Consider the following 22619-nt stretch of genomic DNA (forward strand, 5'->3'; position numbering starts at 1 on the left):
CAATTTCATAAAGTCCAACCACTGTGAAAATGGTGATATAGGGAATAAGCCTAGAAAACTTGGCACAGTATAAAAGCTCAGTATATGGTAATTCTCTTACACTTGTTTGTCTCATTAATAAGCTCACGGTAACAAAAGAGTTGCTAATAAATGCTATTTAATATTTATCAGTAACAAGAAGAGCTAAATGCTTTTCTTCATAATGCACAGACATATGCCCCCTGCCCTTCTAATCAGCAGAGCACAGTAATGATCTAAGCAAGCTTTTTCATTCTCTGCTTTGGTAACATGCATTTGTTAACATTTAGAACAGAAATAAGTAAAAAATGTGTGTGCTGCTATATATGGGCAATAAGCTAGGATGCTCTCCCACAAATTCTACTTGCCTCATATCTAGTGACCTGACTCATATTCTGGTGAGATACTGTTATTATCAACATATTAATGTGAAAATCAGATCAAAATGAAAAATTAGAACACTATGGCTTTAACATGTATACTTCAAAATATGTAAAGATAAATAACAATGAAAACTGATCTGGCTTAAAGCTCCTGGTGCAACAAAGTCTATCCCTAGAAATGATGTCTTATAATAAAATAGAGTTTAATATGACATTCCTCATATCAGCAAATACTTAAAATGTAATGATAAGCAGAGGTAGCTTATAGTATATGTAATTGAGAAGGTCATAAAGAATTCTAACAGAAAAATATAAAAGGTACACTGCTAAAAGGAAGGCTGGCCATGATATATTACACTTGCAGTAACTTTCAGGCTTTCCTTTCATTGAGTGTAGTAAACCCTGAGCCCTCTTGATTGTAAGAAACATTACGTATTAAAATTTTTGTGAAAACTGTTCCATTTGACTGGGAAATTTCATTTTCTTAAAAATAAAACATCTTTCATAACATAATTCATCTTATTTACTGTCTCCTGATAAATTCCTTGTGTTAGAGGAAGAGGAGAGACAGAATAAGAAGAAACAAGAAAATATTTTCTTTAGTGTTTGAAATACCACAAAACACATCAAGAACATCAAATATAAATAGCACTGTTCACAGTTTTCAAATACAATTATTCTAATATATGGGTAGTTCTTAAAACAATAGTGTTTGATATCAAAAATTATGACAGCAAACAAGTCAACTATGGTAAATTTTGCACAGAGGGTAAAAAAAAGTATATTTTTAGTAAAATTTACAGTATCAAAAAAGAAATTACAAAGCAATACAGAATATGCAGGAGAAGAAACAGTAAATATGTGTAATTGATATTAAGTAGTTTGTTCAAACCTAATCCTTATAAATTTTCAAAATTCCATTTTTATTCCTGATGAAATCATATTGCTTCTATAGCTATATGATACTACAGCAATAATAACAACTGCAAACATTTATTTAGTACTTAGTACTTAGACAATAACATTTACATGCATTATCTCATATAATTCTCCTACCAACTTTACAAGAAGAATACTGCTACTATCTTGTTTTTATGGATAATAAAATTGAAGCACAAGGAGTTTAAGTAAATTACCAAAGATCCATGGCTAATAAGTGCTAGAGGATATAAATCCACACAGCTCCAGTGCTTGCATACTTAAACACTACGCAATATTAATTAAAATCAGGACTAATAAAAGGTGAACTTAAACATAAATTGATCCACCATTTCCTCAGCGAAAAGATTATAAAATATATTTTTATAAACTTGAACATATACACATGGGAATTTAGATGCAAATGTCAAATATCTAATAGCAATTTTAACTTATATACATATAAAATACACATAACCACACATCAGATTAAGTAGCATATTAATTAGAATTAATGCCTTTCCTACCTTCACATTATAACACAATAACAAGGCTGCCCAGTGGTTTAGCACAAGGACTCAAGGCCCAGATTGTATGAGTAAAAATGTCTGGTTTAGTATTTCCTAGCCTAATGCTGCTTGACAAATTACCTACCATCTTCACAGTTTCCTGTGTCAAACTGGAGTTACACAGTACCTACCTCACTGGGTTGCAGAAGGACTATTTGAGTTAAATGTTGCAAACTGCTTGGAGTAGAGCCTGGCACACAGTATGTGTAGTTATTAACTTCACAATGTACAAATGCTTCATTTTTACCTTCACTGTGCATCAGTGGCTTTGCCATCACTAGGGACCAGTACAGGTTGTCTGATGCTAGTTCTTTTACATTACCTCTCTTTCTGTCTAAATAACTGGAGACTCCTAGGACTTCCAATGCTGTCACTGAAGTTCTTATCCCAAACCACAATATATGTTTATCTAAGATTAGAAATGTTTTCGTTATTAAGAGAGTATTTATGATCTATACAATGAAACTATTTACAGAATTGTTTTTAAAATTATCTTTAAAGGCTTTTGTTAAACAACAGACTTGCAATATCAAAGTTCCAAAAATAATTATTAAATCAGCTTTAAATTTCTTTTGACATCTGAAAAATAGTTCTATCCAAAAGTATTATGTATCATTACAGGAAAATCTATCTTGCCAAAACAACAATTTACTGTAAAATAATTAAAATAACAGAAGCAGAATTTGAATAACAGCTCTAATACAGGGGATTGAATGAGGGAACTCTTTTTAAGAGATTATAATTTGGGGAAAACAGTAGTCATATTTGAGATATGTGGAAATAGTGAAAAAAGACATTGGGCAATTATATTGGCTTTTACTGTTATCAAGTTTCATTATGGAACTTGATATGATACAAGTACAAATGCCAAATCTCCATCTCAAGTGGTGTTTGGGGATATCATTGAATAATAGGAGAAAACTTCCCATGTTCAAACTATCTTTTCTAGCACATGACATTATTACTATAAAACAGAGGTAAAGAAGGTAGTTCTAAAATACTGACAAACAATTTTGCTGCTATTCTAAGAAATCAAAGTTATTTTATGTGTGCTTGTGAAGTACTTATATTAGTGTTACACTAGTATGACTGTCAACCAAATTAAAATGTTATTCATGATTAGAATGTCTTTTCCATTTTTGTTACAAGTTTGGTGATTGGTACCTTGTATCCCACAGCAGGAGAAAGCAGCAGTCCCAGAGCCCATTTCATGTTCCATCTTGTGACCTGGCTAAGGCTTTCTGCTGGTAAATAAGTCAGCTTGATGACTTTAACAGAGGACAGCACATTTACCAGTTTCCTATAACTCTCTGGAGCCTATCCCAGACAGGAAAAGCAACTTCAATTTTTTATTTTTTCCAAAAAGAAAGACCCATATGTCTAGCCATGAAATTAATCGATCCTCTCAAAATCTCCAAGGAACTTCTGCAAGATATCTTGGCTTATGTTTCAAAGTCAAAAAATATGGAAGATTTAATCAGGCAACTCAGTTTTCTTACTTGGTTTCTCAGTTGGGGCAGAAGTTGGAGGAGAAGACATTTAAACAAATATGGTAATTGCTTTCACATACAAAAGCAGAATTTGAATAAAATTTATGCTCAATAATTCATTCCTAAGCAGACATTTATTGTTCATATTCTTCTATTTCATTAAAATTTGGGAGTGGTACACCTCTTTTGAACTGGAAGAAATAGAAATATCAGATGAAAGAAGAGAGATTAGAATTTTTTCAACCATAAGATCACTAAGTGATGGATTATTGCATATTGTTAATAAACAGAAACTTAGCTTCATGGATAAAGTAGCTTAAAGAGCATAACCATATAATTTGTGAACCAAGAGTAGATATTCTTGAGAATGAAAAGGGGACACTATTAATAATGTTGGGGGGGGAACAGGCATAAAATGAGACAATGAGACTATCTCCAGCAAATCATAATATATGCTCTTTCTATCTGCTGGGAGCCATTAGCCAAGTAGGTATGACAATTTCCTTGCCAGCGTACCCCATGTTGCTGACATGTTGCAGCGACATTGAATGTAGGTGACCTTGCTCAAGGACCAAGGCAGATTAGGGTGTTCCCGGTTTTAAGATAATCGTGTTTAGGGCGTTCCCAGTTTAGGTTCCAGGTTTAAGGTTTAAGATTATTCCTCCTGGGAATAGGGCGTATCCTGCTGCCTGAGTTCCCCTTGAGTTCTCACGGGATTCAGACAGTATATTTTGGAGATAGAAGCCCAGTGGAGGTGGAGTTGGGCAGAGAACGTGGATTTGGGCAGAGAACGTGGATTTCCCCAGAACGTGATTGTAGACGGCTGGTGTGAGTTCGGGAATAAAGAGTTGCTGTTTGAATCTACAAGCTGTGTGGTGGCTCGTGATTGTGTGCCCAGCCAGACTGCGGCATTTGTGCCCAGCCAGACTGCAGCATCTATCTAAAGTTATGCAGAAGATACCTACATCAATAAATGCTAAAGTGATTGGCAAACAGTGGTAAATTAAACAGTTTGATGAGCAATTTCAGAAATTCACACTGATGGAGCTGGAACTTGTAAAGGTGGCTAGCTGTTTATTGTACTCTATGTTATACATGTTATTTGGTTTAGACGCTATGTTCTTTTCCTGTTACTACTTTAGTTTGAAGCAGAATGTTTTGCACTTGTTTTATTTTGAAGTGTTTATGTGTGCCCAGAGAAAAGTTTCAACCAGTGAAATTTTATTATTCCTTTGGAAATTGGTCCCGGAGCAATGGTCTGGCTTCTTTTGTGAGGACCACAGTTTTTTGATCCCAGTATATAATGAAAAGGCTCACTATATAAATTTAAGTACTGTACCCTCAAAGACGGTTCTGTTCTGCTTATTGGTTAATAGCATGGTATTGAAGTGACAGTATTCAAGATTCCACCACCTTGGTAAAAGTGACTGGAAATTGTGATTCTAGGAAATGTCTGAAGCCATTTTAGTCACAACTCAGGGGAAGGGGTACTACTGGAAATCTAGTGGATAGAGGTCAGAATGCTCCCAAACATCTTACAATTCACAAGGCACTACCTGCCCCCAGAAAGAACCGTCTAAACCAAAATGACAGTAGTGCAAAGGCTCAGAAAGCCCGATTTACACCTTTGCTCACACCATGCTTTTCCTCATTCCGGGCTTTGCACATGCTATTCTCTCTGCCTGAAACACTCAAGCTCTCCTTCCATCCTCTGCCATTATCCTTCCCTCTTCCTTTTTCCCTCAAGTTAACAACCTTTTGATCATCACCCTTTCTAAGCGGCTGTTAAGGCTCTTTTTTTTCCCCCAAATGAATATTACACCTTTCGAAAAATTATAAGACATTAAAAATATCAATAACAATTTATTTGTATGTGCTTAATTAGCCCTCTAGCCCAGAAGGACGGTTACCATAAATCTAATAGTCACTATTGTATTCCCAGTAGGTAGCACAAAATGAACACTCACAAACGTAAAGTAAGAGGGTAACCATCTCATTAGTTTGCAAAGATTAAATACTTTAAACTGTTAGTACCGCGCCTGAATCACTGCACTTCCAGAGAGACCGCGGCTCTGTAGCTAGCACAGGAAAGGGAATCCCTAGGTTTCATCTCGCGGCTTCCCGTCCATTCTCCTAGCTCCGGGACGAGGGAGGAATTCTCCCTCCTCCCACCAAGTAATCAGCAATTGCTGCGCCTGCGCCTTCTTCCTCCGCCGTTCAGCCGGTGCCAGAAGTACTTTCCCTCTTCCCATTGGCCCGTCAAGACCTTGCGCATGCTCTATATCTAGCACCGCCCCCTCCACCGCGACCCGGACTTCAACAGAATATAATCCTGCCAACACGCCTGCGCGAGCGGGCGTGCCCCGGAAGCAGTTTTTTGGCCCTGTGACACGTAGCAACGGGGCTACTACAGGGTCTGGAACTGAGTTGGGGGTTATTTGGGGCCGCTGGAGGTACATCTGCTTCCGCCGCTGCCGCCCCCGCAATTGGTGAGTGTCTCCGGTCTGTGGCACACTCTTTGGCTTCTCCCGATAGTAGTGCGGCTCGGCTTGTTGCCCTCTTTGGGCGCTTTTCTCTAGACCCTTACTCCCTTTTCAACTCCTTCTGCCGCGGTCTCAGCACCTTAGGCGCGACCTTCTAGGATTCTGCACTTTGCTGACAGGCCATGAGCCTTGGTTTGCAAGGAGACTGCCGTGTTGTCAGCTGTACGCCTCTGAGGAATCATCTTTTTTAACTGATCTTGTAGATCCTTGTGGGGTCACCCCTCCCACGACCTCGCCCCTACCAAAAGCTTATCAGCTCCTTAAGATAGAAGTGTCTTCCACGGCCTCGACTTAGAAACTAGATATTTTCATACTCCCTTTCCACCTTCCAAATGCTGCTTTCCACAATTACTGGGGAATAAATGTTTACTGTCTTCTGACTATTTGCTTAAGCAAAGTGCAACGAATGATTTCAATAGAGCCTTGGGCATGCTTTTTCTCTTCTATTTCAGATCATTTGCAATGTCAGGCTTTGAGAACTTAAACACGGATTTCTACCAGACAAGTTACAGCATCGATGACCAATCTCAGCCGTCCTATGATTATGGAGGAAGTGGAGGACCCTATAGCAAGTAACCTTTCAACTTTGGCGATTTATTTAGTTTACATTGCATTGAAAGCATGTATTCAGAATATTTGGTTCTGTCTAAAACTGAATGTGTGAATGTGTCCCTTTTCAGCAATGTGATTATTAATAAATTTCTTTTCTGGAGAGATCTGTGACACTAATTTGAGTTTGAAGAGATTATCCTATTTAGAATTTGGTATCTTCTGCAAAATCTTCAGGTATGCCAGGGTACAAAAGTAGCTTATTGAGGTAGTTACGGTATTTCTGTATCCTTTAAAATAAGGATGCAAACTTCAAGTACCTAGAAATAGGCTACTACCTAGTCCCACTGGACTGTCAAAACCTTTTGATGGCTTGTGTGGTAAAACAGTCCAACTTTCTGATTTTATCAGGTAATTGATGTTGGCTCGTAATCCCAGCAGCTGAGGAGGCTGAGACAGGAGGATCAGGAGTTCAAAACCAGCCTCAGCAACTTAGTGAGACCCTGTCTTAATTTTTTTTTTTAAAAGCGAGGATGGGGAGGTGGGGGATGAGGCTCAGTGGTTGAGTGCCTCTGGGTTCAATTCCCATTACCACCTCCCCCCCGAAAAAAGAAGCTATCAACTCTAATTGAAAGTGCTTGGTGACACTGTTTAAGACTGTTTAACAATGGAAGCTCCCTGTTATGAGTCATCAGGTGATTTTCATATAGCAATTGATAATCATTTTTATTATTGCTCACACTGAAGCAGACATTATCAGTTGCAGATTCAATAGGAATATTGAAGTTCTTTCAGTCTGAACTGTTAAAAATAGAATGAAATCTTATTATAGTATCTGGAGTTTGGGGCAAAAATATGTTAACTGAAGTTTTTTCCCAATTTCTTCTAGAACTATCCTATCTTTAGTCTCTTAGAACCTTAGAGATAAATCTCATTGTTCTTCTGGCAAATGAAGGAGTTTTCTACATTAGGGTTCCTAAACAATTTTAGGTAGTCCTGGACCACTTTGAGAATCTTATGAAAACTGTGGACCCATTTTTCGGAAGTACATGCATAAACTCCCCAAATAAATGTGTGTATAACTGTAGACAATCCATGTGTCATCTGTTGTTCATCTATGGATCCTGGATTTAAAACCCCATGAAGACTTTTCCATGATGAGGGGAAAGATTGTGTATCTAGTCAGTCTGTGAGAAGTGTGTAGTACTAGAATGCATTGCATTAATGTATCTGAGTGAAAGTGCCAATGATTTTTAAAAAAGAAAAATTCAGCCCCACTATGGACCTTTTTGTAACCTATAGACTATTCAAGTCTGATAAATTTGAGATGTAAATACATAACCTGTTGAACAGTAGGGGCGAACATGTAAAAATACCCTCTATGAATTATCTTTTTCCTTTTGTGTAGTGCTCAGTTACATACCTATGAGTATTTATCCCTTTTGATCTAACAATTGAGTAGAATGGGAAAATCATGTTTAGAGGTTTCCAATCATTAATTTACCTAAATATGTATTTTTGATAATTGCTTTGTGTATCGGAGGGCCAAAGATTGACCAGAGACTTAGGCTCTCCAACGCTTGACTGCTACTAGCTATCTCTATATGCCAGCCTGTTTTTAACCAAAAGATCTTAATGTTTAGACTTGTAGAAGTATTCCATTTAGATGCAACCTCCTAGGTCTGTCTACCTCAGCATTTCTTCTTTTTAACCATCTTTAGACTTATAGAAGTATTCCATTTAGATTGCAGCTTCCTAAGTTTATCTACCTCAGCATTTATTTTATAACCTGTCCATATTTGTATCACTTAATAATGTGTGCTGGGCACAGTGGCACATGCCTGTAATCCCAGCTGCTTAGGAGGCTGAGGCAGGAAGATCATGAGTTCAAAGCCAGCCTCAGCAAAAGTGAGGCACTAAGCAACTCAGTGAGACCCCGTCTCTAAAATAGGGCTGGGGATGTGGCTCAGTAACCATATGCCCCTGAGTTCAATCCCCGGTATGCCTCCCCCCAAAATAAAAAACAATAAATAAAAAGGTGGCTTATCTTCTTACTCCTCTTAGAATCATCTAATTGCAGTTCTCCATTTGGAAGTTGTATAGATATTCTGTTGCTAACTATTTTCATAATTCCATTCCAACCAAATCATGGTTTACTAAGCTTTGCTTCAGTATTTGTGAAGAAGGTTTTTTTTTTTTTTTTCCTCCTTATGTAATTATATAGCCATTGCTGCCAGTTAACAAGGGTTTATAGATAATACTTAGGAAAACAAAAGGTGTTATATATTAGCAGTAATAAATATGTGTTTCTTAGCTTTATAAGTTCTTTAGCTTTATAAGTTGTGCTTTTCCACTCTGTATGTATCTGAAAATAGATCTGCAACCTTATGATATTTTAAAACTTTATCTTAGCTTACCAAGTGTTATCTGTGTGGTTTGCTAACTTGTTAACAAATATCAGCTGATAACTCTTTGTTGTTGAAAATCTAAATTCAAAAGGCATAATATTTGGATTGTCTTCAAGTTTGGCTTATTAGTCTATCATTAGCATTTTCCATATGATGTCAGCTTTAACAGTTTCTGGTGTCTTCTATGGGTGCTTCACAGATATCACTGATAACACTCATATACCAAATGAAACAAACAAAAACCAAAAGTAAATATTCTTTTATCATAACTTATTTTTTGTTATTTTATTTTGTTTTGTTTTGACATGTGTGATATTGAATAGATCCCACATTGTATTCTAGATATACTTCTAAAATATATAGCAACAGCAATCATTTATGTTTTTTTTCCAATCACTTAAAAAAAAAAAACACAGAGCTTTTGTTTTCATCTTTGACTTAACTGATAATACCTTTGTGGAATAAGAGGCTTTGTCTTTGTTCAACAACAAAGACATAAAGTACTTTTTCAGAGATTGATTTAGCATATGCTACTTTTCCTGCTGTGAAACTGTTGCTAATCTGTAAAGATTATGTCTGCCATACCATGTCTTCCTTTAAAAGGAGTGAGTCAGTTTTCTTCCACAGGTCCTGTCAGAAAAGGGAGGTAGTAAAATGCCACAGTGTTGTCTTTCTCATGTAGCATCCTGAAGATGGAATGATGATGCCAGGTCAATTGCTCTCAGTGTTTCTCTTACTTACTTTTAATTTGTGAATCTAAATTAGTATTTCTCAGTGTGGACGACAAACCCTAGAGGATCTTTGAGACTTTTCAGGGGGCCTTTAAAGCCAAAAGTTACTTTCTTGGTAATACTAAGACATTCTGTATGCTTTTTAGATGTATTAACATTTGCACTGATGTAGTAAAAATGTGTTTGGTAAAACTGCTGTTATCTAAGTATAAATCATCACAGGAGCATCAAATTGTTCTAGTAGTTGTATTTTTCAAGGCCACACACCTGTAGAAGAGCAGAGGGAGTCAGTTTCATTTAAGTATTCCCTTAATGAAGCAATAACATTTGTTGTTTTGTTAAATCCTGACCCATTAGTACACACATTTCTTTAATATTTTGTTGACAAAATGGGAAACAGTTGTAAAGCACATCTATTACATACTGAAATTATGGTATCTCTAAGAAGCGCTCATGTACAATTTGAGTTGCAAGCTGAACCAGTTTGCAACCAGCTTTTTCATGGAGACCATTTTTATTTGAAATAATAGCTGACAAATTGCAGTTATTTAACTTGGGTGTTTAACAGATATATTCTGAAAAATTAGTAACTGAGCCTGTCATTTCAAAGAAAGCAACTGACAGTATATGTCTTCAATGATCAGTTTTGAGTTTTCAGGTGAAAGAGATTTTTTTTTTTTTTTTTTACCCTGAAATTGTCAGCTTCCTAATAATTATTTTTCTGATGAGAACAATGATGATATTAAATGATCTTTTAATATTGTAGAATAAAATGCCAGTAGTTGGAAGATAAGCAAAATTAATAAAATTAATACTGACTTTTTTTCTAAATGGCCAATGCATAATGTTTACAGAATGATGTAAGAATAAAGGAACCGTTCAGAGTGTTACTTCAATGTAATAGTACAAAAAGTTCAATGATGGTATTTCAAGTTCCATGTTGCAACTTGAATTTTCGATGTAGCATCAAAAAGAACATTCATGATAATTCAAAAAGATTATTATAGTACTCTTTTTTTTTTCCTAGCTACATGTCTGCAGAATGGGTTTTCTTCAGGTACTTCACCTAAAACCACATATCATAACAGATTAAATTCAGAGGCAGTTCTAAGAATCTAGCTTTTATTAAACCAGCCATTAATGAAATTTTAAAAAATAGAGTGTGACTTTTTCAATACTTTTTTGGTTAGAAAGTTTTTCATAAAAAGGTTAAAATATAATGTATTGGAATTGTCACTTTAAATGAATTTATAAATATTTTAAATGTTTATTAAACATTTATCTTATTATAAATTTTGATAGATAATAGCTTATTTGGGGTTTTCAATACATATTAAGAATACAAAGGGGTTCTAATACCAAAGAGTTTGAGAACTGCTAGTCTGTATTGTTCATTTTGATTTTCTGTTGAGTCACATTTCTTTCCTTCTTTCTCTCTCTCTCAGATATAAAATAGTCTTTGTTAAGCAGATTGTAGAAACCTCCATATGGAGATTTAGTTGTGTTTTCATAGACTCCAATAAATCTTTGCAAAGATCATCACAGTAGTATATTGTGCTAAATCAGGAAATGTGAATTCTTTTTGTAGTTCACCTAGCTAGCCCTGTTGGGTGGTGTACATGTATGGACGGGTATGTATGTAAGTAGAAATCAACATATTTACATAGTGAAAAGGCTGTTAAGTTATCTTAAGTTATCTCCGATATAGGATTTTGAAGTTATTTTTATTACAATTGTTAAGTTGGCCACTGGAGTCAGAAAGCCTAGTTTTGAATCTAGGCACCACCGTGGGCAAATTATTTTAATCTAAATTTCAGTCTCCATATCTTTATAATGAGAAATACAATATCTAATATGGTGTGACTTCATGGGGTTATAGTGAGCATAATTTGAGAGAATTCACATTAAACACTTAAAACAGTGCTTTGCACATAGTAACATTTTAAAGGATTATGATTTGAGAATCACATTGGAGTCTCCAAAAGGACTGTATGTAGCTAAACATTTAATGTTATTTTGATTTTCTTTTAGTTGAGATGTTTAATTAAGAATTTTTATTTTAAAAATCTCAATATTGCTGGCATAGTGGTGCACTCCTGTAATCCCAGTGGTTTGGAAGGCAACTTGGTGAGGCCCTAAGCAACTCAGAGAGACCCTATCTCTAGAAAAAATATTTTTAAAAAGGCCGGGGATCTGGCTCAGTGGTTGAACACACCTGGATTCAATCCCCAGTAACAAAAAAAAAACCCTCATTAGATTTTTGTATTTTTTGAAAAGAGACCAAAAAAATTTAATAGACTAAGTAATTTTTTAAAAAATATTTTACTTTGGGGGCTGGGGTTGTGGTTCAGCTGTTGAGTGCTTGCCCCTCACTTGTGAGGCACTGGGTTCGATCCTCAGCACCACATAAAAATAAATAAACAAAATAAAGGTATTTTTTTAAAAAATTACTTTTAAAATAATTATTTTGCGTCTGTGTTTCTTAATACATAGCTAGATTAGGTACATTTTCCAGAATGTGATCAAACAGGTATTTGAAGGTGTGGCTTCAGTATCTTTTGGTTCCTTCTTGTCATTGTCGCTAAAACATCAGTGGTAAGGTATCTGTCTCCCTCTAAATCCAGGATTTTCTCTAGTACAAATCAAATGAGACAATAGGTATATAACCACTTTGAAAATTTAAAAGTACTATTTGAATGCAAGGTGTACTAATAATGTTTTATTATATTCACAAAGATTTAACAAAAACAAACTTGATTTTTCCATGCTGTGGTTTAAAATAGACTGTTAAAGAGATTTACTCACTTGCAAAAAATAACATCATGAGAAGTAAAAGGATGATTCAATAGGTACACAAATTATGTGGGAAATTATGTAACATGTAAAGTCTGTCATCGTAAGCTTCAGTTCATTCTCTTATGCATAAATTTATTTCATGGAGTATTGTAATATTATGTATCCTCACTAAGAAAATAGAAAAATAGATTTGTGTTTTTATTTGTTGACATTCTAATGTTTGAAAATGTAATAGTTTGTAAACTACTTAAAATACACTGCACAAATGAATACTGGCATCAGGAAGATTCTATATAAAAGCAGGTGACTTTTCAGTGTAGATGATCAGCTTGATCTTTCAATCATTTCAACTAGTATTTATAAGCACTGGCAAAGTTAATATCCTAGAAATAGCATGACCAAGACCTGTCAAATGAAAGTTTAGGAATTTCAAGGATATCAACTGTCAGTGAATTGAAATACTTTTGAACAATTGAACTGTGTTTGATTTGTAGACAGTATGCTGGCTATGACTATGCGCAGCAAGGCCAATTTGTCCCTGCAGACATGATGCAGCCACAACAGCCATACACTGGTCAGATTTTCCAGCCAACTCAGGCATATACTCCAGCTACACCTCAGCCATTCTACGGAAACAACTTTGAGGATGAACCACCTTTATTAGAAGGTAAGATTGGTTGTGTAACATTTTATAGTACAAGTTAAATGTCTTCTATCTGAAAAACATGGGACCAGAAGTGTTCTAGATTTTGAAGTTTTTCAGATGTTAGAGTATTTTTGTAGATGATAGAATATTTTTGTAGATTAGATTTCCTCATCCCTAATCCAAAACTCTGAAATGTTAGATCTTCCAGAATCTGAATTTTTTTGAGAATTGTGCCAAGCATTCAAAGAATTTCAGTTTTGGAGCATTTCAGATTTTGAATTTTCAGGTTAGAGAGATACTCAACCTGTACTTTAGTATCTAGCTGGTCAGTGAAAATAAAACTTAATTTTGAGGAGATGTCGTATCATTAAGAAAATAATCATATATGAAAAAATTTTTTCAACTTAGAAGCTTTTTGTGGGGTGGGGGTACTGGAAATTGAACCCAGCATGCTTAACTCTTGAGCCACATATTTAGCTATTTTTTATATTTAATTTAGACACAGGGTCTTGCTAAGTTGCTGAGGCTGCCTTTGAATTCGCAGTTCTCCTGCCTCAGCCTCCAAGCTGCTGGGATTACAGGTGTGCACTATCACGCCTGGCTAGAAGCTCATTTTGAACAAAGTGTATATGAAACCACATTGGGCCAGAGGCAACAGGATTTTTTTTTTTGTTGTTAACTAATACTAAAGTATATCAGTTTGTAAACACTGACTTTTACTTCGGATTATTAAATTTTATCAGTGAAAGAAATGAAGGAAATAACAGTAGAGATTATTGAACATGGAAATGAACTAATAGACTGATAATGTTACTTAAAAAATATTGTAGTTTTCAAAACCTACAGAGTAGTAGTTCTGACCTTCTTTGTGTGTGTGTGGACTAGATACCCTTAAAAGTCTAAAGAAAGCTGTGAATACTCTCCTCAGAAAAATGAGCACATATGCATAGAGACATAATTTTGTATACAATTTCATGGGGCCACCAGGTGTTCCTGAAGCCTTAGATAAAGAGCCCCTTACTATTACCACTGTCCATGTATTTTTTGCTGTCCAGTCATAGCTGAGAGATGTAATGATTATCTGTTTCATCACATCTGGTACCCTTTCTAGTTTATGTCCTTTTTTTCTTTTCCCTTAGAATTAGGTATCAATTTTGACCACATCTGGCAAAAAACACTAACAGTGCTACATCCATTAAAAGTAGCAGATGGCAGCATTATGAATGAAACTGATTTGGCAGGACCAATGGTTTTTTGCCTTGCCTTTGGAGCCACGTTGTTACTGGTAAGATTTTTAATTTCATCTCTCAGATTTTTAACAATCTTTAAATATTCTATTAAAAGCTATTTTGAAATTTTGCTTATACCTCAAGTCTTTGATGTGTTTTACATAGCATTGAGTTGTTCGAATATATACCTATTCATCATTTCTACATCAGTAGAACCATGTAGTGTATTTAAGAAGTAATTTCTTATTTCAAGAAGTGGTCCAATTAGGGATAAAACAAAACAATAAGGAAAAATTACATAATATGTGGCTTCAGTCCCTCAATCAGTCTCTTTACTTCCTACTTTGCAGGTATTAACAATATTCTCTACCTGTTGCTTTGTCTTTTTTGTATTGGAGATTGAACCCAGAGATGCTTTACCACTGAGCTACATCACCATCTCTTACTATTTTTTGTTTTAAGACAGGGTCTCTCTTAAGTTGCTGAGACTAGCCTCAAACTCGTGATCCCCCTGCTTTTAACCTTCTGAGTCACTGGGATTATAGGTGTATGCCACAGCACCTAGCCTGCTTTGGCTGTTTTTAAATGATAGTATTTTTTGCTTATTGATTTTTAAATGCTAGACCTGGTGGTCAGTGTTTTGTTGTTGGACTCATGATTACTTTCCTAAATATATTTTACCTTGTAATGAATCAAAACATTGAAGAACTATGGGATTTTTCCACCCTATCTTCCAACTCCCAAGAATGTTAAAGTATATTGAGAATGAAAAGAAACACTTTAAAGATAATTGTTACTGTTTTATATTATATCTCTAAATTGCAAGAGATAAATAATGTAGTGAATAAAAATGGAATTTTTACAGAAGAGCTGGGCTTGAACATCTACTTTGTTCTTGACAAAGTTATTTAATCTAACTTCAGCTCCCTCTGATAGATAACCCTGTGCTGCCTACCTAACAGGATTGTTTTGAAGATAAAATATGGCAGAACGCTTTGAAAAGTTAAAAGCACTATGCAAGTGTGGGATTTTATTATTGCTACATGAATGAATTCATCAATGAATTCAGCTGGCTTTTTCAAATTTCCACACTCTTAATGAAGTATTTACAAATATATTTTGTTATAAAAATTCTAAGGATTTTTCATTTTGCTATATGAAATGTAGAAGAATTTTTAAGATTAAATCTTAAATGAGAAGAAAATTTGACAAACCAGGGTCTTTTTGAAGGTTCCTCTATAGCCAGGTTCTAGTGATGGTGTGACATGAATACAGTGATTTTTTTTTTTTTTTTTTTTTTTTTTTACATACCTTGACTAGTGAGGTAGTTCTAATTTACCTACTTTGCTATTCTAAAATTGTCTAGTGATGTCTTTTACCAGAGCAGAATTAAGGTTTTGTTGTTATTTGGTCAGAGAACTGTAAAAAGTAACTATTTTGGAAAATAATGAAAGAAAAAAACGTGCCATTATATTCTTGTTTTTTTTTCCTCCTTTATCCACAGAGCCTGAGCTTAGTGCTTATCCTGACTTCTTTCCTCCTAGCTCTGCTAATATATATTTAAAGTAATTGATAAAATTATTTCTGCTATTAGAAAGATTATGGCTACATCTGCCAGTGAGAATAAGTTGCTTTGGAGCATTTGGGATGAAATCAGGTGCCTTCAACTGATTATTAGCAATTCAAGCATTCTGAATGTCTTTCCTTCATGTCTTTGTGGTTTATTTGCTTAAATTCAATCAAAGTTCTTTTTTAGAAATCCAGCTAGCTTAGGTAATTATACCATGATTTTGTCCTTTTATTTGTTCAATTCTATGCCAAGTTCAGATGTTACCTGGAAAATGGAAAATTAAATATCTGTATTGGGAGGTGATAGCACTTTAAGCTTAAGAAGTATATAAAAACTAGTCTGTTCTTATACTTCCCTAAGTGAAGAATATATACATCTTCAGATTTTGTTGATCTTGAATTCTATATCTTCTAAATGTACTCTTTTAGGGGAAATTATGTCAAAACGAACTTATTTTTTTGCCTTTTAACCTGTTATCTTTTCTTTACCTGTAGGCTGGCAAAATCCAGTTTGGCTACGTATATGGGATCAGTGCAATTGGATGTCTAGGGATGTTTTGTTTATTGAACTTAATGAGTATGACAGGTGTTTCATTTGGTTGTGTGGCAAGTGTCCTGGGATATTGTCTTCTTCCCATGATCCTACTTTCCAGCTTTGCAGTGATATTTTCTTTGCAGTAAGTACTGATCTTTATCTTGGGGTTTAATTGACCAATTCCATGTAGTAGGATTCATCTTATTTTCAGTTTGAAATCACTGATTCAACAAACATATCAAATAGTGGCTCTTGTAGGTAAGAACTTTGCTACATGCTTTTGGGTGATGAGCAATGAAAATGGGAATAAATTTTAAAATCTTTTATGAAAGCTCGTTTTACCTATGAACAAGAATTTTACTTGTTTTGTGTTTATTTACTTAGCAGGGTCATAGCAGTAATGAATAATTGTGATCATTATATCACAAGCAGAAAAGTTTAAGTTATTCATCTTAAAATTATGCTTACCCTTCTTAATATGCTTTAGATCATATCAAATTGTTTGACACCTTTGAGCATATGTGAAATGAATAAATAATAAATACATAGTCTTGATTTGACAGCTTTATAATTGAAAATGAAACATAATCTTTTTATGATAAGAGGCTATTATGAATCCCCATGTTCTCAGATGTACTTGTATATAGCTTTATTTTGTATTTTTTTTTTAAATTTTTTATTGTTGGCTGTTCAAAACATTACATGTATATAGCTTTAAATATGTGTACTTTTTAAATGATCTTTTAGGTTAGATTAAATAGAAAGGTCAATTACTGTTCATGAAGTTCCTCCTTGTGGCCAGTGTGCAAATTCTTTTTCAGTAATTCAAGCACCTCCTTGTGGCTTGTACTGGACATTACCAATGATTAGGCTTTATTTCAGATAGATGGTCAAATGAATGTTTAGGAGAAGAGCAGTAGGAAAAATTTGGCAAGATAATGGCTTTGCAGCATTCTGCCTTTGAACAAATGCTTCAGAAAAGCTGCTTTGTGCTTGTGATTTGTTAAGAATTAATATATTTATATTTGAATTTTATAGAAGTTGCTTTTATACTAAAATGCTAATTTTCATCCAGTAGAGTTTTGCTTCCAGGGGGCATTTGACAATGTTTAGAGACATATTGAAGTCATAGCTGTGGGCAAGCAGGAATGGTAGTATCTTAAAGTTAGAAGCCAGGGATACCTGCTGAATGTTCTAATAATGCACAGAGTAGCTTTTACAACAGAGAAATTTTCAGCCTGAATTTCAAAAGTGCCACAATTAGGAAATCTCATATTTTAAAAGAGCAAAATGTGGTTATAAATTAGCTTTTTATCACATGAAGTATTATTATTCAGCATTATTGAATTTACTGTGAGGTATATTTTAACATTTGAAAAAAAATTCTTGATTATTTCTGTATATGTCTACATGTGGATTAAAATGCTTTTCTTTAGAACAGGTTATTGTAGTATTGTTATACAACTAATCTCATCTGTCACACACCTCCCCCCTTTTTTTTTGTTACAGAGGAATGGTAGGAATCATTCTCACTGCTGGAATTATTGGATGGTGTAGTTTTTCTGCTTCCAAGATTTTTATTTCTGCATTAGCTATGGAAGGACAGCAACTTTTAGTAGCATATCCATGTGCTTTATTATATGGAGTCTTTGCCCTAATTTCCGTCTTTTGAACTGAACTTACTGGGATGTGGACGTCAGTGGGCCAAATACACAAAAAGAACCTTGAACTCTTAAATTGGACCAGCACACTGCTGCAACACAATTCTCGTGCAGATTTACAATAGACTATTGGAGCAGTGGAAGTAAACATGTATGTTTTGTTCATTTTTATAGAACTTTTGAATACTGTATTGGATTTACCTGCAGTGTGACTAGCTTTAAGTGTTTGTGGTTATATAAATAAGAAGTACTATTTCTTTCCTGATCAGCATTCTTTGAAAAACAACTTTTCTTCCTTACAAATTATATTACGATGTTTTTGATAGATTTTTATCAACTGTGGGAAACTAACCACAAAGCTGATAATCTTTCTTAAAAACAACCCAGTTATATATAGTAAACAAGATACAAAACTTATTGCAGAAATATTTTTCCAAGGAATTAGGAAAGAAAAATTACCTGTATTCTCAAATTAAGTACAGTGAAACAACAAAAACAGGATCCAAGCGGAGTGTTGTGAGTTTGCACTTCAGAAGAATTGACAGTCCTGTAAATTATCTCATGAAAATTTTTTGCTAAAATTCAAAGATATGGGAAGTTCACAATAGACATGAAACGTGAACAGCTGTGTAGATGTTAATATTATCTAAACCTGAACTGACCACATTATTGCTTAGTTGGGTCTCCACATTTCCCAGGAGAAAGAAAATCACTAACTTTTTTTGAGAAAAATATTTAAAATTTCACAATTTGAGTATTGCATTTATCAATGTAAAGTACATTTGATGCTTAATAATTAAAGTTTTCCCAATTAATTTTAACTGTGTTGTTGAGTTTACTTTTACTAAACAACTGTTCTTTGTGTCTCATTTTCTGTAATTAGGGTTTGATCTTGACTCTCCACCTTAGATTTAAAAATAGAATTCAGTTAGTATAGAATCGGAAAAAGAAGATTAAATGAGAAGAAATTTATTTTCTTACATTGAATTTATTTGATTTATATTTAAGCTTTCTTACCAGATAATCTGTATGAAAATACTATGCCCTGTATATTGACCACTGGCTTTTTCTAGAGAAACTGCCTCTAATTCTAGATAAAGTTCTGTCACACTTATGAGAAAGTCATGGTATGGAAGAAAAATGTTATTTAAAAAAAAAAAAAAAAGCCAAACTGATGAATTAATGGTTGTTTTTTAGAGCAATTTTTCGAGTATAAAAGGAAGTTGAGGTAAATTAAAACACATTTCCTATAAGATCATAAGTTCTAATTTCTGTCATCACATAAATATGTTTTTCTTCATACTTAATCTTCAGGAGAAACACACTTGCTAATAGTTTTGGTTAGAATAATATATTTTATTGTAATATTTAAATAGTATCTTTACCTTTTTCAGTTTTTTAAATACAGTTCTTTTAAGGCAATGTATGAATGCCTTCTGTTAATATTAAGCTCTCAGGAATAAGGTAGATTATGCTTTAGAAATTAAATTCACTCTTAGTTAACACTGGTCATTATCAGCCACATTCCCCAAATGGATTATCCATTTGCTTTATTATTTGTTGCCTATCCCCACAACAAAATAATTTTTAAACTGTTGTACAGATTTTTGTTGTTGTTTTTTATTTAGCTCCAAAATAATAGTATGTAAAACCAGTTAATATGTAGCTCTGTCAATATAGCCATACAGTGAAATTGCATTTAATGCAAGAGTTTGCTTGGTTATATGAAGAGTCATGTATAGCCAATATTTCCCTTATAAAATTCCAAGTCAAAAATATATATAGCCATATTTATGCATACATTAAAGAATGGTAATCTGTGTCTCAAAAATTGTGGATTTTTTCTTTTTGTCTGGCATTGGAATGGATTTCTGTTTCTTATGTACCAGGTTTCATATCTTTAATGCCCTTTTTATGCCAAAAACATACAAGTACCTTTAAATACTAGAAACCCTCAGCTTAGCTCAGTTCACCCAGTGATTAACATAAATTAACTAAAGCTCACTGTGGGGATGACAGATTGACACATACTGTATCTCATTCCAGGTCATGTTCTCAGTAAGTGGAGTGGCAAGTTAAAGCACATTACTGTGTTATTTACTTGCGAATGCACACATGCCAAGGACATGTAGTTAATTTAACACATGGTGTATATGCATGTTTTATGACTTTACTATCATACTGTATTCACACTTTTTAAGAACTACTTAGTTTTGTTGGAAAAGGCATTCTTTCTTCAGATATAGTAATGCATATGCAAAGTGCTATAAATCTTTAAATGCTATCCTTGGATACTGGCATCCAATCAAAGAGAATTTTTTTAAAAATGTGTCTAATTACAGGACCTTGGCTAGAACTTAAGTAGTACTGTATAATTGACAGTTTGAAAGTATGTATTTTTGACCCTAATAAGCGTTATTTAACTTCTCCAAAGCTAAGAAAGATAAATTTTTTCAATGTTAAAATTATCTTTGTTGGATTAGGCCCCAACTTCCTTAATAAGACTCCTATAGTGCAAGAAATAAAATCAAGAATCTATAAATGGGATGGATTCAAACTAATAAGCTTCTCAGCAAAAGAAAGAATCAGGCGAATAGAGAGCCCACAGAATTAGAGCTACCCAGTTTCAGTTTTTACCTACCAAAAAAAAAGTTAATTTGGTTTGAAATTATATACTCCCCCCACCATATGAATGGGGACTTTAGAGTTTGAATAACACAGGAAATGTAGAAGTTAGAATCTTATTCTGTAGGGCACTTTCATTCAGTCATGGACAAGTAGGACATAAAAACCATGTTTCAAGATCTCTTGTCATATAGAGCAGATCTGAGGTAATGACTCAAGTCAACCTGTTTATCTTGCCCTGTGGGAGGGGAGATTATATATACACACACATATATATACACACAAAACATTTATATAACAGTGTTTAGTCTTTCATAAAATAGTGTCTGAATTTTTCAAAATGTAGCATTTCCCATGGCAAAAGTCTTAACAGGAAGCATGCTTGCCAAAAAAAATAGCACTAAGCCATTCTTTAAAATGCTACCTAGAGCAAGCCTCCTATCCAAATAATGCCCCAAGTTAGTCCTCACAAAGTATCCACTGACACATTTTGTGTTGTCATGTCAGATTTCAACTGCTAGTTACTAAGTGATTTCAATATTTATAAATTCCAGTTTATTTGAAAATAAAAGCTTAAATTATGAAGTTATCTGTATTGAATGATGTGTGTGTCAGAATATGAACTTTAGAAATGAAACATTTAGAATCAAGCAAAAACATAGGTACCTTTTCAAAAGTAGATATATAAAAGTTAACAAGAATCTTTTCTTTTGAGAGTGTATTTAGGATTTTGGAGAATGTGTGATAATAGGTAATTAACACAAATATCAACATTTATTGAAAATGCCTTAAGGAAGGATAGGTTGGTTACATTTTAATGAAAGAATGCTATGTCATTGACTTTTCCAGTATATACTGTTTGTTTCCAGCAGTCTAAATAAAACCTATCCTTGCCTCTTCTACAGTTGAAACTGCTATTATTTTATACCATAATGAAGAATTTTTTTTAAATTAACTCTGCTTCTGCACCATACAAATTACTGATGCTTGAATTGTAATACTGTTACTTGAATTTTAGTAAGTTACTTTGTTCATTGCCAAGTAAATATCCATTTTATAACTGGATGATAGGTAAAATGAAACATTAAATATTTAAATTGTTGGTTTCTAGGGAATGGCAGGGTACTTAATCAAAAATATATTATCATTAATATGCATCTCAGGATGATGACCCTAAAATCAACAAATGGTGACTATAAAATTTGATAGTATTCAGTTCTGATGTTGCATCACAGATGGAAATATTTCTTCTGCTCTTGTGCACAAAGTTCCTACTTTGTTAATGAAGAACATTGCTGATGGAGCACAATGTCCTATGTTTGTGCAAATAAATTAAGGTGATTACATACTCAAATGAGGACTAATTAAATACAGAGCTGTTCTAATTTAAAAGCAAAATACTTTCTTGAGCACATTAGGTTCTAAAAATCGGCGAATACATTTTTTGTGAGCTTAACTAATTAGGCTTACCTTGCATATATAAATTTGGTTTATTTCTGAAACTAGCACTAAATCTGCGGATAATTTGCAGGGTGAATAATTATGTACTAAGGTGTTTTTAGTAGCTTTTCAACATTTGTGATATACACAATTTTAACCAAGTACTGAGTGGTAACATGTAAAATGCTTGTAAATTTTATTTTTTCACTTAGTTGGCTTACTCTGATTTTCCCAAAAGTAAGGAAAACAATATGGTTATTTTTTTCCTAGATAAAATGTAGTTCTGAAAATGTCTTTATTATATTTAATGACATTTGCTTGTGGATTTCAGTTTTATGGTCTTCTATAGTATCAGAGAATTTGGTAGAGTCTTAACCTTTAAAGAATGGTCTCAAAATCCCTTTTATTTTCTGTTTTCCTTTTAAAAGTGGAAACAACTTTATTTCCTTTTCCAATTACACCATCACCATGATAAAAATGAATATTTCTATATGGCAACCTGTTTCAAT

The 22619-nt window shown here is 33.9% G+C and overlaps 1 protein-coding gene across 1 annotated transcript; it reads left to right on the forward strand.

Annotated features, from left to right (window-relative positions):
• The first annotated feature begins 5730 nt into the window (after window positions 1-5730).
• Yipf5 (Yip1 domain family member 5) lies at window positions 5731-18866 on the forward strand. The gene is made up of 6 exons (XM_027927885.2): window positions 5731-5867; window positions 6374-6493; window positions 12900-13072; window positions 14191-14336; window positions 16345-16526; window positions 17894-18866. The coding sequence occupies exons 2-6, from the start codon at window positions 6384-6386 to the stop codon at window positions 18054-18056; spliced, it is 774 nt and encodes a 257-aa protein (XP_027783686.2). The 5' UTR covers window positions 5731-5867; window positions 6374-6383; the 3' UTR covers window positions 18057-18866.
• Window positions 18867-22619: the final 3753 nt, after the last annotated feature.

The sequence above is a fragment of the Marmota flaviventris genome, chromosome 5 (genome assembly GCF_047511675.1).
Source record: "Marmota flaviventris isolate mMarFla1 chromosome 5, mMarFla1.hap1, whole genome shotgun sequence".
Classification (NCBI taxonomy): domain Eukaryota; kingdom Metazoa; phylum Chordata; class Mammalia; order Rodentia; family Sciuridae; genus Marmota; species Marmota flaviventris.

Coding starts and splice junctions, on each gene's coding strand:
- Yipf5 (XM_027927885.2), top strand. CDS start 6,384: ATGTCAGGCTTTGAGAACTTAAACACGGATTTCTACCAGACAAGTTAC. Junction 6,494..12,899: donor AGTGGAGGACCCTATAGCAA/GTAACCTTTCAA, acceptor TTTGATTTGTAG/ACAGTATGCTGGCTATGACT. Junction 13,073..14,190: donor TGAACCACCTTTATTAGAAG/GTAAGATTGGTT, acceptor CTTTTCCCTTAG/AATTAGGTATCAATTTTGAC.